Source organism: Sciurus vulgaris, assembly GCF_902686455.1.
Source record: "Sciurus vulgaris genome assembly, chromosome: 11".
Lineage (NCBI taxonomy): Eukaryota > Metazoa > Chordata > Mammalia > Rodentia > Sciuridae > Sciurus > Sciurus vulgaris.
In genome coordinates, this window is record NC_136472.1 from 106,091,965 (window position 1) to 106,109,534 (window position 17,570).

Consider the following 17,570-nt stretch of genomic DNA (forward strand, 5'->3'; position numbering starts at 1 on the left):
GTATAAAATCTTGGTTATCCCATTGCTTAGGGAAAGGAAAAAAGAAGGAGAAAAGTATGAATCTAACCAATGAGCTTAAGTTGACCATTTTTGGTCTATATGCTCAATGCTAGGGATAATTGATTTTTGTTGCACTCCACAGAAATCCTTGCATTTATGGAAATGATACATATTTTGAAGAAACTTATCTCCAATTGGTAGTAGCTTAGAGACAACAGCAAGGGACAGAGGAGATGACTAATTTCTGTCTAAAATGATCTAATCAAACCTCAAAGTTCTGCTTCCTAGAAAGAAGGAACACCTCAACGAGAGAGCATTATTTATAAGAAAAAGCAGTATACAATCTAAATGACAATTTATTTTAAGGGCAAATGAACAGTTTCTACTAAGGGGAAGTGTTTGGGGCACACTGCTGAAGAAAACGTTTTAATTCAATTACTACAGGTTAAATTTTAAAAATAAGCATACTGAAAAAATACCTCTGAAGAAGTGAGAGCCATTTGTCCTTTTGTTCTGGAGAACTGTAAAGAAAATGAGAGAGGCAAATTAAACCACACAAAATGCTTATGCCAACATTTTTGAGACTGCCTATCCAGATGAAAATATCAACAAGCCTGTTGATACTGAAGAAGTTATACACGTAAACTGCAAATCAGCATAATCATGTCTGGAGATCCCGAAATATCCTTTAGGAAAAACTAAACAGCCAAGTGTAGTTTGTTAAATTCTTTTGGATAGATGCAAGACAGATATGTTTTCACACTTTACTGGTCTTTTATAAGAGGTGCTATACCAGTGAAAAGTAGGGCTTGTAGTGGAAAGAGTAAGTGATTTGTAATCCAAACAATTGGTTTCCAAAGTATATGCAATCTAGATGATTATCGGCAAGGTACTCAACCTAAATCTCAGTTCCTACACCTGAAAAGCTGGATTAATCATCTTACTTAGTGTTTCTTCAGCTTGAAGAGCCATAATAGAAAGTACGCTAAATATTGAGATGAAATAGAAATTTGGCATATGGATGAAAATGCCTTGGCCCAGAAACCAGTACGTTATCAGGAAAAGAAGCATTGTTTTCTTTTATATATTTAGAACAAAACTGTTTAAGAAATTTAGTTTATAGAAAAATTATACTTATTGTAACCTTTTGATTAAGATAAATTTATAAGTAAATTACTATTAATAATTTTTCTGAAGTCAATGTTGCATTTAATTCTTAAAGTTAAAAAATTTCAAGTTTATTACTCCAGTCTTATCTCTCACAGTTTTAAAAATCATATTTCTAATATTTTCAGATAAGTTGGAAACATTTTCTTATTTCAGGAAAATATACTTAATAAATATTTGCAATTTATTTCAAACTTTCTTAATTTTTTTCTCCATAAATGATCTTCCAGGATTGGTCAACAGAAAGAAAGTGTATTACATCTTTGTTTTTTACCACTGACCATACAATTTCCATCTTTAACAATTCCTTACTTTCTTTTGGTATATTCTCTTTTCTAAAACAGATTTTTTAGTTTCATTTATGTCAAATCTTAGATTTATTTATCAAAAATCTGTGTTGAAAAAGAGACTAGATGTTTTCTTTGGGCTCATTAACTTTTTCAAAGCAGTTGAAGAAAAGAGCACCTTTTAAAGACTTAGTTTTTTTTTGTTTTAAACTTTTAACTGACATAGATATACAGAGAAAACTGCACAATCTTTAAATGTACAGCTTGAAAAAATTTTATGAATTAACTACATCTATGTAACCAGCACTCATATTATAAAACAGAAAATCATCTTGAAAAATCCTTTGCTCCTTTTTAGGCAATAACCTCCACCATCGTGCTTTCCAACTGCATAAAAGAGTTAACCATACCAAAAAAAAGAAAAAATAAAGTAAATATACTAACTGCATGTAGTTTTAGAACAATCATTATCATTGCTATATAGTGGTTATTGTTTGAATAGATAGCAAAATAAACTAATTATCAATGTGTCAGGTTAATTTATGAAGATTCATTTGTGTAATCTTGTGGTGTTTTGCCTTTTCTCTCTGCTGTATACAAGAACTCCCCTTTCCTCTGGAATTCTTCACCCCAGTCATTTCTATAAGACACAAGTCAGCAGTACTCCAAAATCAGTAGTTATTTCAGTTTCTTAAATACCTGAGAACATTACAAAAGACTGTAAGATCCAAGGAAGAAGAATGCAGTAGTGGAGAAAGAAAAAGGTCAAGACAGATTGCAAGATTCACTCAAATCATGGAGGGGATGGAGAGTTGTCATCCCTCAGTATGAGTTGGGAACCAGATATTGGTTCAGATTCCCTAAGAAAACAAAAAGAACTCAAGAAATTGTTTTAAGGAACAACTAGGGAGGCTGAGTCCTATGCACCAAGGACTTTGCATCATCAAAGATACCTTACTACACTTGTGGTAAGGAGTTGAAACATCTCTGGATGTAAAGCAACAACTATGGGCACAGCAAAAAGATGATGTTAGCAGTGATCACAATGAACTGAAAGTTAGGGAAGGCTTTCAACTGTTTTGGAGGCATCTCAGAAGTCTCCTTTATCTGGTTTCACCTTAAGAAAAAAATTTGTTTCCTACCAGCCTGTGAATACATGAGCTTAAAAAGAGTTTTAGTTTGATCTACAAATAAGCCAGCACATGAGTTTGTAGTCTAAGACTCACTGTAGGTATCAGTTAAAATATTATTCTGAAACAAAACAAAACAAAACAAAACAAAACATTATTCTGATTACTATTGTAGATAGATCACTGTCAGATTTAAAAGTACTTCTTGTACAATAAGTATAGCATCATTTTTCTGGTAGACATAGATCCTAGAATGTTTTTTGTTTTGTATCAGCAGTTGAACCCAGGGGCACTTTACCACTGAGCTACATCCTCAGTTCTTTTTTTATTTTTTCATTTTGAGACAGGGTCTTCATAAGTTCAGGGCCTCATTAAATTGCTGAGGCTGGCCTCAAATTTGCAGTTATCTTGCCTCAATCTCCCAAGTCCTGGGATTACAGGAGTGCTCTACTGTGCCTGATTTAGGCACTAGGTTTGTTAATCAGAGTACCTGTGCTGACAGAGATGAAATTCCTTTTAGCCCTTTTTGAGAGGTGACTGTCTACCCTGTTTCCCAAAGTAAAGTATAGGAAGTTCATATTGTTTGTTCTTCTCCCAGTTTGACTTAACTGAGAAGTTCTCATAGATTTTGGCAGTTGTCAAGAATTATTTCAAAGCTGTTAGATTTTACTTTTTGTTTCTATGTAGATAGTGTAGTAACTGGGTAAAAGTGATTGCTTCTTGAGCTCTAGTCTAATGATGTTTAAAACTGATCATGGCCTAGAGTTTCCTTAATATTTACTAAGTATGTAGTATGTGTGTGTAGAAACACACATATATACCATTTATAGCAGTCTTCTTTTTTAAAGATCCAAGCTTCCCTCTGATATAATATCACTTCAGTCTGAAAAACTTCCATTAACTTTTTTTTTTTTTTTTTTTTTTTTTTGTTGAGAAGATCTGCTGGCAATAAATTTTTACAGTTAAAAAAAATCTTTATTTTACCTTTATTTTTGTGAGGGACTTTTTGGTTGGATACTGTATACTAGATTGAAAGTTTTTTCTCCTAATACTTGAAAGACTGAAAAATTCAACAGTTGAAGTCGTTTTATAACTATCCTCTCACCTCCCTAGCTTCTAATGAAAAGTCCACAATAATTCCAATTGCTTTTCTCCATATATATTGTTCTTCTTTGACTATTTTAAAGATATTTCTCTTATTTTTGATTTATAGCAGTTTATCAATAATATGACAAGGTGGAGTTTTCTTCATACTCATAATCGGGGAATCTGTACATTTAGTCTTTTACTAAATTTTGGAGGTTTTAAACTATTATTTCTTCAAGTATTTCTTCTCTATTCTTTTTCCTCTTTTTGGGATTCCAATCACTTGTATATTATACCATATTATGCCTTCCCATAAGTCACTGATACATTTTCCATTTTTTTTAAGAAAGTCTTAGTTTCTCTGATCTTCATATTGCACAATTTGAATAGATGTATCTTTAAATTCACTGGCTGCTCTCATTTCCATTCTGTAAGTAAGTTCATGAAAAAGATTCTTATTTATGATGTTATAGTTTTTAATTGTAGAGTTTTTCATTTGGACCTTTAAAAATATTCCTATTTCTCTGCCAAGATTTATCTTTTCATTACTGTCAAGTGGATTCTCTACCTACCATGCTAAAGTGTTACGTTCTTTTCTGGTAATTCAACTTATGGGTCCATGGAAAAGTTGGTCTCTATAGATTACTTTTTATCATTCCTTGTTATTTATATATCAAGGAGTGTTAGATCATATTCTGAACATTGTGAATGCTTTGTTGCAGAGACTCTGCATTCTAATATATTTTTAAAACTGCTGCTATTTCTTCAGATAGTTAATTTGATTAGGTTGTTACAGGCTCTATCTCAATTGTGATGGTCAGCCACTCAGTTCAATTCTTCATTTTAGTTTCAAGCTGCTTTCCATGTATCCCAGGCATGTGGGGTCCAGCAATTAACTAGATGCTTGGAGGGCATCCATACACAGAATGTGGAGCTTTCTTTCTCGAGTCCCCTCACACCTCACTTTTCACTCACTTTTCATTAGCTGTGCTGACTGAGACTCTGTAGTCTGCTTCTTCAGACAAATAAAATTGTGGGGTTTTGAGTTTTAGCTACCCTGCACCACAATGTGAGTGCAGCATGCCCTAGACAAAAGCCTTAAAAATAGGAAACTCACCAAGTGTTGGTGCCTTCTTTGAAATTTCAATTCCTCTCCAAAAATTTCCCAACTTTTGTCCACTTTACAGAACCCTCAGGTAGTTATTGTTGTTTTTATTTTGTTCATATTTTACAGTTATCTTTAGGGTGGTCAGTCTGTTAAGATCTCACCCTGTCATTCTGAAGGTAGAACTCCTCAACACTTTACTTCATTTTAAATAAACTTAAATAATTTTAGATATACAGAAAAGTTACACAGATAGTAAGAGTTCTTGTATACTTCTCACCCAGTTTCATTTTCCTGCAATGTTATCCTCTTACATTATCATGGTCCATTTGTCAAAGCTAAGAAATACTGGTACCTACTATAAGCTAAACTCTTGACCTTATTCAGATTTTACCACTTTTTTTTTTTTTTTTTTTTTAAATTAGGGTCCTTTTTCTGTTCTGGAGACAATTCAGTATACCACATTACATTTAGCTATTATGTCCTGTTAGTGATTAGTCTATGCATATTCCTCAATCTTTCCCTTTCTGACCTTGACGAATTTGAGAACTGGTCAGGTATCCTATTATAACCTTCCTCAATTTGTTGCTGTTTGATGGTTTTCTCATGATAAGATTAGGGTTATGGTTTTGGGGTGGGAGAAGGAAATGCCACAGAGGTAAACTATACTTCTTATACATTATTATATTAAGGGGTACGTTACATCTACATAATACCACTAGCGATGTTAATCTTGGTCACCTGGTGAAACAACCATAATGTGAGCAACACAGTATATATATATATATATATATATATATATATATGTTTTCACATTCTCTCTTCTTAAAATGAAGTTTAATGAAAATTATTTGATTAAAAATATCATGTAGTTACTCCTCACTTGAAATTGCTTTCTCTTACTTTTTAACTCCAAGATTAAACAATAGGAAATGATAATATCTACAGAAATCTGTCATGGGAAAGAAGATATGCAGAGAATGATACAAACACATGCTTCTTCCAAATAAGTTCTTAAAATCTTGTGGTAGGCCAATAGGGCATAACAGAATTTAATGACATGCCTATCCTTTATTAGAAGAACAACAGTTTGGAAAATTTTAGCAATCTGGCTTCAGGACGATGCCCAAGTAGTTTGCTGGTAGTGGGAAGAGAAAAAGAATGAAAATCCTCATGTACATCTGATGAACACTAACTCTAAGTGTAAAATAAACATTGGAGTTGAATATCATGGGTGTGAATTTTGGTACATTCACCTTGAACTGTAAAGCATGTTCAGGATAGGAGAACAAATATTCTGTATGTTATACATTCTCCAACCCCATCCCAGACTAGGAATGAGTCGTGGGAAACTAATTTGTCACATCTTTATAGATGAAAAATCAAAACCAGATACAATAAACTCAGTATTTCATTATATTAATTTTATTTATATAATAAAAATACTATTCCTTTACAAAATCTGAGAGTATAAACCAATTTTTCAAACTTAATTGTACTATTTTATAAAATTTGATTCTGTAAAGATCTACTTCAGTGGTTTGAAAAGATCGATGAGTTTCAAAAGCTCAATACGTAGAACAAACACTTAAACCCTAGGGAAAAAAGATATTGGGACTAGAAACTTCCTAAAGATTTGACCCTCTATTCCACTTCCCATTCCTGGAAGTTCCCTCCCTTCCAATTGTTTCAGTAGAACCCCTTTAGAAATCACTGGTGAGGGCTGGGGATGTAGCTTAGTGGTAGAGCACTTGCCTCACACGTGTGAGGCACTGGGTTCAATATCACCACATAAAAATAAATAAAGATAATATGATCATCTACAGTGAAAAACAAAAAAAAAAAGAAAAAAATCACTAGTGAAACCAAGGTAAATGACCTTCTAAGAGTATTTAATATTTACAATTAATTTTTCCTATATTGTAATCAAAAGGTCTTTAGGTAAAACATAAGGCACAGAAATATTTTTGTTGGATGCTGATGTCAAAGAAGACACTGACTAAATATGCTAGCAGAATAAAATAGTTTCCTTAAAAAATCCAGACAACAAAATTGATTAAATTGTTTCTTCATCCTAGTCATCAATATAGTAGGACATGGGATAGTTCTTACCTGAAAGTGGCTACAAAGTTCACTGTGGGCCAGCCCAGGACAAAGGACTTCATGGCATTGGTGTTACCTTCTCCCACTTCATCTACACAGCTTGCCGTCCACATATCAGTTAATTTAATTTTATTTTTTATCTTAAAGTTATTATTATATCTAGAAAGATAAACAAATGAAACAGGACCTCATTATTTTGTTTCTTAAAATTTTACAGGAGCTTCTATACTTGTTATAAGAGGACATTTCTACTAATTATGTGCAAATGCCTTGTTGTTTTTATGCTCGGCACCTAGCACAGTGAATTGTTATATGGTTGGCTATGTAGGTCCATGAAACAGGCCTCTGAAGTATTTGGTGATACATTTAGTAGGAATATTTTTAATATTTTTATTTTTAAACTAGCTACTTTATTTTCCTATATGTTAAGTATTGCATTTAGATCAAAACCCTAATTTAAATGTACTGCTATTACAAAAATTAATTCATTTATTATTTGTATCTTGCTCACTTTAAAAAAGATGGAGTGGCTGATGATTTATTAAAATGTTTATAAAACTATGGCAGATAAAAACCTGGAATTAGAGAAATTTATAATTTTTTATTATGTGGTTGCAATATTTTCTAGCCTTTAGAAGTGTAGGTTATTTTATATTTTCTTACTTATGATTCTGTTTAACCATTTTAACCATAGTCCAGCAAAAACTGAAGAACTATAGGCTAAATTCAGAACCTAAACTAGAAAAGAAAAAAAAACTGAGGTTGACAAATTAACACTCATCTCTGGAAACCTAGAAGATGACCTACTTTAAGTCAGCAGCAAAATTGCTTTTAGACAATTTCAATCTTATCTCCCCTAGTCCTCTGATATGGAAACCACCATATCTCTTAACTGACGGATTTAATACTCATGATGGATCTGAGACTTAAATAATTGGAAAGCACTGAGAAGGATAAACTTAGGATTTCCTAGCATTCAGAACCATTTGTGTAAATACTAAAAGCCAAAATGAAATAAAAACTACTTTATATAAATAGTTCTAAAACTCTTCTAATACGTGGAATTTTGAAGCTATAACTCTTCAGTAGTATTTATAAAATGAAAAAGGATTTTGCAGGAACTATACACCAAGGCTAATCTAAATTCTAAGCCTCATCTATGCTTCCCATTGGGTGCAGTAACTTTGAACAGAAAAGTGATTTGTGGCACAATGACTTCTTTCAGTATTTCAGTATTTTTCACCCCACTGCTATGAATCTTTAATTTTTATGAAACAGATCTGATTACAGATAAAATGTTATTTTAATGGCAATCATTTAACACAGAACTAAAACTATTAATCTTTTGGAAGGAGAGCTATCTTTCCATATTTGTTTTCTAATGCAGGTCTCTAAATTAGATATCATGCAGGAACTTCCATATATATAGGCCTAGAAAACAAGTCACTACAATGATCCTTTCTCTAGATCAATAAAGTGTCAAGATTATCCACTCCTGATGCCAAAAATAAGGAAATATTTAAAAGTATAACAAAGACTTCCATTCTCCTATACTAAATATAATAGCTAATATTTATTGAGGACTTATCATGTGCCACTGTTTTAAATAATTTTACACATATCATTTAGTTTAATTCTCATTTTATATGTAAGGAAATGGAGTCATAGATTAACTTGCCAAAAGCCAAACTATGCAAACAGCAGAGCTAGAATCTGAACTGGGTTTGGGTAAACTCCTAAGCTTTTTAGGCTGTTAAACACTATGCATCCATGAAAAGCCTTAGAAATTGAACGTGAATGTAAGAATCTTTCCATTAAGTTTCCTTTAGCTTTTCTCTCTCTGGCCTATTCTTTTTGTCTCTACAGAGATATGCTTTCTGATAAGACTGTGTGTGTTTATTACAATAATAGCAAACAAATTTCACAAATATTTATGGATATAAAGCTAAATGGATTAGCTTGTATTTAAAACGAGTCAATATTAAAATGGTTGGTACTGGGGTCATAGTGTACTTCTTTCAATTTTCTACTCTCAATCTCCAATAGTATTAGACTACAAAAATTAAACTGAATCCAACTTGAACTGGCTCCAACAGTATTATCTCCCTCAGTACCATTCCAATAAAAGAATAAATCTAATAGTAACTGACTAAAAACACAAAGAAACCCCTCAAATCAATTCCTTAGTTCTAAATGTAGTCCATTAGCATAAAATTATTAAGATGACAGGTATACCTTGTTTTACTACCCTCTGACCTTTTATACAGGGATGAATTCCAGGGAAGTATTGAAATACACAGAATTCTATGGAGATTTACCCCCATTACAAAATGTAGATGTGTTATAGTCATACTTTGGGATAAAGATCATATAGTCTTCAATTATCTAGTGGTAATTCTAGTGATAATGAATTAATAATCAAGACTTTGTTCAACATCCTTTTACCTAAACAGAACTCATTGTTTACCATTTGCTTAGGAAATAAAATATGAGACTAGAGAAAGTTTAAGAGGGTGTGAGGTAAATAGTCATTTCTTTTCTGAAATTCCACATGGTTGTTCTATGGTTATTAACAGAATATCATTCTTCTTATAAATATTTTAATGTTTGTAAACATTCTGTTTTTATAAACAAAAAGACAATTTTATTGGAAAAATAACTTATTTATCTTTCTAGTGAACTTAAAAAATGAACTTTAGGACTCATCTGGCTTTAATACTTGTTCTAATTTAGTATAAAAAGAATGTCATTACCCTCAGAATAATTCTCGGCAAACACTAACAATATCCAGTTAAATGGAACAAATATAATACTTTAGCAAATAAAAGAAAGCATTTAAACTCTCCATTTTACTTACTAAAATTTACCTAGTTTGATTAAATAAGTGATAAATAAGTAAGCAGCTGATCAATAATTTATCCCACTTGAGTTTATTTCCAAAAGCTCAACCTAAGGACTGAAATAAGTTTTCAAATGAAGCCTAAAGATGAACTAATGTAATATGGAACCTAAGGTCTCCCCTTAAACAAAAGTACAAAACATCAAATACTAAGTACTAGTCTCAGATGATTTCAGCAAATTAAATGACCCAGGGCACCACCTAATCCTTCATCCAAGGATGACCAGTGATAGGACAGACATACATCTGGTCTTAGAGCGAGTGGGCTATTATCTTCTTGGTGATGTTTATTTTAGAAAGAAATTTAAGTTATATTAAAATGGATTTGTGAATATATCTAAATGTTTGCTATGGGAATGCTCATGGAAGCAATTTCCTGAAAAATTGTGGACAAAATGTTTGCAAGGTGGCAGGAATCCCATAATAATAATTATTTCCTCAAATATCTATACTCTGTTTCAAGGGTCTTGGGTTCTGCTAAGAAAGCAAATAACTTAAGATGACTCATACTTTTAAACAGCTCTAATGGATATGTAAAATACTTACAATAATTTTTTATGAACCAAATCTCTTAAATAACAGCATTTAAATAAATACAGTTTGTCACTTCATAAAAACATTTACGTGAACCCACTGAGTCATCTTGAAAGCAGCATACAGAAAAAACATTGTAAACCTTACATGAGAAAGGTTTAAAAAATTGTTTAGTTGTCAGTGGATTTTTAAATTTTATTTATTTATATGAGGTGGTGAGAATCAAACCCAGTATCTCACACACGCTAGGCAAGCACTCTTTACCACTGAGCTAAAACCCCAGCCAAGTTTTTTTTTTTTTAAATCAAAATAAAAACTCAGCTATAGAAGTAGATTATGGGCACAGACTTTGCCAATATATCTAAGAATAGCAATTTTCTAGTAGAAAAGAAAGAGGCTTTAGCAAAATAAAAGATACATAAACCATTTAAATGCTTGCAATACTCACAGCAATAGATGACTTTAGGTAAGAAAACAGGTCCTCTAGTATTTCTAAGGGACTAAAAATCCAAAAAAAAAAAAAAAAAAAAAAAAGGTGCAGAAAAATGCATGCCTTTCTAACAACAAAGTGTATGTTACAAGTAAATAACTCTGGGACTCCAGAGTTCAGAAATTTGGTCATTTTAAGTTTTTGTTATCTGCCTCCAGGCTAAGCACAGGTTAGGTACCTAATGAGTACAATGTGGTCAAGCAGAAGGAACTAGCTACTGGAATTAAGACCTACATTCAAACCTCAGGTTTATGAACTGCCAGTATGTGACAAACCTCCCTGAGCTTCGGAGTTCAATATCTAAAACAAATGTTACATTAGAGGATAATTAGAAAAATTAAATTAGACCTCTGTGATTCTCCTATTATAATATCTGACATATAGAACCATCTAATTAAATTTTAAATAAATGCATGATAGCTAAACTACAGTCAAAAAATAATGATTTGGTTCTCTATTAATAGTATCAAGTATACTGACTGCAAAGGTTGGATAGGGAGACTTTGTTTTATATTACTCAAAATATTATATTTACTTCAAAGCTACACTGTAGGCATTGGTTCTATTTAAAACATTCTGAGTCTTTCTTATCTTTACCTTTGCTTTTAGTTTTAAAAAAAATTTTTGAACAGTTCAATAAGTCTTATATGCCTTTTTTTTTAAACTAGGTGGGTATATTTAAGCTGGAGCATTTAACTCATCACAAAGATTAATGATGTAAAAACTATAGAGTTGCAAAATACTCTATTAAATTCAGAAAATAATAAAGTAATAATTATAGCAGCAGACTATACATTAGTTCAAAGAATGGACTTTGAAAAAAAAATAGACCTACGTTCAAATACCTCAGAATAGTTATAAAGATTAAAGTATTTAGAATAATATCCAACATATAATAAGATCCTACTAAATGCTATTTTTTTATTATTAATACCACTCTAATTAAACAGTGTTTTGCCAAATTAGCACTTAGCCCTGTACCATGCCTTATTGATGACATAGCATAACTTAGGTGTGAGAGTATGGATGGTAAAAATAAAGTGTTTACTATTCTCTAGCGACTGAAAATTTCTGTTGGGAATTGATTGTTAAAATACTCCATCTTTCATGATGTTTCACAAGTCATGAAAATGGGAAATGGAGCAAGTAGCAGCGACCACCTTTTCTGGGTGTTAACTGTACTGGCATGTAGCACTGAGCAATAGGTAAGTTATCTTGGGTACGTCTAAAATATATTTCGAACATGTTCGTATCCTTAACTGTCATCTCCCCAGATAATATCCTCAATGCCCTCGTTATCTCACTGGGACCACAACGATAACCTCTGTCTAGTCTACTTGCTTCCACTCTTGCCTACCTTCCAACCTGTTCTCTAACATGAGCAAGTATTTAAAAAGTATCAATCACATTATGACCCTCCCAATTAAAATTCTGCAGAAGAAAATCCAAACTTATTATAGCCTTCATGGTTCCAAACCTCCAAGATGGCCCCCTGCTTCCTGATACACCCTTGTATAGTTGCCTTCTCTAGTCTGTGTTAGTCTGTGTTGCTAGTAGCATACGTCAGAAATGATGGTACATCACTTTCAAAAGATCTTTCACCCTATAGTAGGCAACTGACCATATTATGAGCAGTACCGTGGAAAGGCTCATGTGGAGAGGAATCCAAACCTCTGACCAATGAGGAACTAAAGCTGCCAGCATCCCAGTGCAAGAGATTGGAAGTAGATTCTTCAGTGGAGCATTGAGATGACTGCAGCCTCATGAGGGTCCTCAAGCTAGAATTACCTAGCTAAAAACTCCCAATTCCTGACTCAGAAACAGCACAAGATACTTATGATTTTAAACTGTGTATGCTTTGGAGTAATTTGTTATACAGACCATCCCCCATTTTTCAGTAATTTTTCCCCCTGACTATACCTAACACATACCTTATCTTTTTCTTTATCTAGTACCCTATTTTCTTCATAGTACTAATCATGATTTGTGATTTCCCCCCATACATATAAAAATATAGGCTCCCACATTAGAATGTAAGCTTCAAAAGAGCAGGGACCATACCCACCACATGCTTCACCATATCTCTTATATGTATTCAGGTGTGGCACAAGGAGGACCTAAATGAACATCTGTTGAATGAATAAACAACTGGAACTTTTTTGCAAAAACAAAACAAACATAAAACTCACTTCAGATATTAGCTATGGTAATAGAGACCAGATATTCTTACTGTAAGCACTGAAGAGAAAGGGTATGTTAGTGGAAATGCAATTTTATAATGATAACTGGGATAGAGTGTGCAGTATACTTACTTGATTTTGGCCACAACAAACAGATCACTGAATAGAAAAAGATGCCTCTCTTGCCTCTGAAGGCCTCTTTTTAGTTCTGCTCGTCCATCAATCAGTAGAGTCCTACTGGAGCACATAAATGATGACAGAAATGCACAAGTGTCAACACTAGCAGAAGGACTTTCCCTGTAACAGATTACATGACATAGATCAGTCAAATTATCAACTACAGAGCCAAGTTTTTATAAAAATAAAACTTATAGTTGGTCAAGAAATACAAAACTGTGTGAAATATTTTTTCATGCAATGGAAAAATTGTCACATGCCTTCAATGGCACAGTGCCCTGAAGCCTATTCTCCACACAGCAAACTTTACACTTTATCAAAATATTTTGAAACATAAAGTTGAAATAGTTGTACAATATACACAGGTATACCTCATCTTAGATTCTACCATTAAAATATTACTATACTTGCTTCATTATACACCTAATCCAACTATCTATTCATTTATTAATTTTATTTTGGCATTTCAGTATTAACTGCATAAAGTATCCCTGTAAATACTTCAGCATGCATATCACTAACTAGAATCTCAATATTTATTTAGAAATTTTCTCTTTCTATAAAACTTATTCAGTGAAATGCACAAGTGTACAAATCAAGTATATATTCACTGAGTTCTGACAAATAAATTCACTTGTGTAACCTAAACCCCTATCACGATAAATGAAATAATCACTTCAAAAAAATTCTTTTTGCTCCTTGTTAGTTATTATATAAATTAGCCCAGGATGGACTCCATGTATTGACCCCTGGATTATTTCTTCACTGAGACCAGTTTGCTCAAAAGCTCATCAATGCCAAATCCAAATTTCTACATACTCAATGATTTTAAAAACAGCTTACATGAGCAGATTTTTAGCCATTACTAGCCTGCCTGCTCTGGGTAGCCAGCATCTGCTGGCCAGTGTAAGAGAGTTTGTAGTTATAAGACCCTAAGTTGCTACTACTCTTGAGCTCTCTGACTGCTTCCAAGCTATTAAAAACATCACTTGGACAACTAATCTCCAGAGACACCCTCTAATCCTCCTCCCATGAATTCTCTTGTCCTCCTTTCCTTCTGAATAATGACTTCTTGCCATAAGTCTCTGAACAGTCTCATTCTGTGAGGAACTTCCTTTCTTATACAAGCCTGTCCCCTGGTCATTTTTGTTCCTGCTTTGGTACTGAGAATTGAACTCAAGGGTATTTTGCTACTGAGCTACATCCCCAAACCTTAAACTAGTCTCATTAAGTTTCTGAGGATGGCCTTGAACTTGAGATCCTCCTACCTCAGCCTCCTGAGTTGCTGAAATTATAAGCATGTGTCACTGTGCCTGGTCCACGATCATGTCTTTTTAGCTGACTACCACCCAGAGCCTTCAAACTCCTTACAAACCAGTCAATCCTGACTCCATCACTCCAGAAGAAAACATTATTCTGATTTTTTTCCCAACTGAAGATCAGTTTTATCTGTGCTCAAATTTTATAAAATGAGAGCAGTCTACCTTCTTTTGTATATCTTTTAATTTCGTTTTTGGGATTTATTCATGTTACATTTATCAATAATCCATTAAAGGATTTACTTAATACTATTCAATGGATAAATAAACCAGAGTTTATTGTCTTTTTGATTAACATACCTGGCTGTTTCCAGTTTTTAGCCATTATGAATAAAACTGCTATACATATTATATTGATATTTTTGTGATATATGTTTTTTATTTCTCCTGGGTAAATGCCTCAGAGTGGAATTACTGAGTCATAGAATAGGCCTCTATTTTTTAATATCAGAAAAAAATGCCAGTTTGTTTTCCAAAGTGGGTAGACCATTTTATATTCTTAGCAATGCTATAGGAGAATTCCAGTTGCTCCACAGTCTTACCTACATTGTGTTATCAGTCTTTTGAATTTTAGTCAGTCTAGTGGATATATAATAGCATCTCACTAAGGTTTTAATTTTCATTTCTGTGATGCTGAGTTTCTTTCATGTTCTTACTGGCCATTTGTGTATCTTCTCTGTAAACTGTCTTCAGATATTTTACCCATTAAAAATGGGTTTTGCATCATTTTATTATTGAACTGTAGGAATTTTTTGTGTATCTTGAATACTAGTCCTTTCTCAGGTATTTATTTTAGAAAATATTTTTTCCTAGTCTAGTCTTTGCCTATAAACTTTCTTAACTGTGTTTTCTGATAAGAAGTTTATAATTTTGATAAAGTTTATCAATTTTTGCATATGGTGTTACTTTCTGTGAGCTTTCTAAGAAACTTTCACTTACCCAAGTCATGAATATATTATGTTCTACTGACATATGTATTAATGTTTAGTTTTTAAATCTAAATCTATGATTCATCTCAAATTAATTTTGGTTATGATATAAAGTAGGGGCTGAAGTTAATTTTGTTTTTCTATATGAAGATACCTCATTATTCTAGCATCATCTTCACAAAATACTTTCCCTTTCTCAGTCTTAGGCAAACTAGTACTTGAAAGAAATGTTAGAAGTAGAGATTCAGATTGTTTTAGCATATTTGTTGAAAATTAAATGACTATAAAGCATAGGTATTCTTCTAGGCTCTTTAGTCTGCTGCACTGATTTGCTTGTTAATTCTTATGTTAGAATTACGGTTTTATTGTTTTTCTGCAATAGATCTTGAAATTAGGTAGCTTATGTCTTTTTCTTTTTTAATATTGCTGGTAATAGAGGTTCTTTGCATTTCTATATACACTATAGAAATAAACAAAGATGAAGAACAAAGGAGGGCAAGCCTATTAGGTCAGGGAAGAAGAGATGAACTTAGTTTCTAATATACCGAGCCTGATGTTATCAGTGGGGCAGAAGGGGTGGGGAAATCAGGCAAGCACCTAGCATTAAAGGAGATGCCAGAAGTAGAGATACAGATTTGGTGATCATACAAAGATGTGTTAATATAACTACATGGATGGCTAGAACAACCAGGGAACATGCACAGAATAAATAAAAAGGCAGAGACACAACCCTTAGAAAAGATGTAAGTGATAGAAGCGAATGAAAGAAAACCTGTGAACAAGGAGGGTACTAGCGAATAACTCGGCAGAAACAGAAGGACAAAAGGCAGTGGCGGTCTGCAGTACGGACACTAGCAGAGGGGAATAAAAAGGTGAGGTCTGAGAAGATATCTGGGGGAAAAAGTCATCAGCTGGTTATTTAGACATTCTAAAAAACAGTTCCAGGAGAAAGGTGAAGGCAGAACTCAAATGGCCTGGGGTCTGAGGAGAAATGAAGAATTAGAGACAGCAACTCTGATTCCTTTTTAAGAATTTAACACTAGAAAGATTCTCAAGGTGTACCTTTGGTGAGGAAGAAAAGTTAGGAAGAGAGAAACAATCAGTCTTGAAGGTAGGTCTTATTATACCTCATTTTACAGATGTGAAGTTATTTAGAGTAGACAAAAATACTGCTCTTCAGTGAAAATGATTCACGAGTAAGTATGATTTTAAAATTTGTACTTAAAAAAATTCCAAGTAGCCTTCTAAATGGAGCACTTTATATTGAATCAGTTGCCTCCTCCACCCATGGTTACTGACCTCAATGGTTTAGGACTTCACAGCCTGTGGGAAAAGAGACTAACCCAAGTCCACCCCCCCCCCCTGCTCCCAGTAGCATTATATGGCAAGTAATTTGATGATCTCAATTTCTAAAGTAAGGTAGTCAACCAAGGACTATAAAATCTTTACCTTCCATTTATAATTAATATATTGGACTAACTATAATAACATGTACCTGAAAAGTGGAATTAAGATGGCTGATGAAAGGTAAACAGATAATGGTAAAGGATACCATTAGCCATCTCTTGTGAGAACAATGCTATTATTTGAATATGAAGTGTCCCCTGAAAAGCTCATGTGTTGGGCATTATAGGAATGTTCGGAGGTGAAATTATTAGATTATGAAAGCTGTAACTTCATCAGTGAATTAATCCATTTGATGGATTACTAATTTGAATGAACTATAGGCATAGTAACTATAGGTAACTAATGGTAACTATAGGCATATAAGATATGGCTGGAGGAGGCAGGTCACTAGAAGCATGTCCTTGGGGGCTATGTCTGTTCTTGGACCCTTCTTTCTATCTGCTTCCTGGCTGCCAGAAGGCAAGCAGTTTCCTTTACCACACCCATCTGCCATGATGTGCTGCCTTACCTCAGGCCTAGAGCAATAGAATCAATAGATCATGCACTGAGACCTCTGAAACCATGAGCCCAAAATAAACTACCCAACTACCTGGCAGCTATACGAAATGGAGACTCATGCTTATCTATGTTTCTTGGGTTTGAATGATATGGGTTATTGGTGTCTTATCTCTCCTGGGCATACTAGAAGTCTGAGGATCATACATTATTGTAAGAACTCCGAGATAATGTTTGAGTGGTCAGCTATCATTTCCTCTAA

At 33.3% G+C, this 17,570-nt stretch overlaps 1 protein-coding gene across 4 annotated transcripts in view; it reads right to left on the bottom strand.

Moving 5' to 3' along the window:
• Window positions 1-17,570, bottom strand: part of ARHGAP20 (Rho GTPase activating protein 20) — a 121,396-nt gene that overhangs the window by 38,855 nt on the left and 64,971 nt on the right. For 3 of the 4 annotated variants that reach the window (XM_079101581.1, XM_079101579.1, XM_079101582.1), the window contains exons 3-5: window positions 13,114-13,278; window positions 6,888-7,037; window positions 480-521 (exon numbers count right to left, since the gene is read on the bottom strand). In XM_079101581.1, coding sequence (XP_078957707.1) covers window positions 480-521; window positions 6,888-7,037; window positions 13,114-13,278 — 357 coding nt within the window. The remainder of the gene's footprint in view (window positions 1-479; window positions 522-6,887; window positions 7,038-13,113; window positions 13,279-17,570) is intronic. The other variant, XM_079101580.1, reaches the window with a different exon arrangement.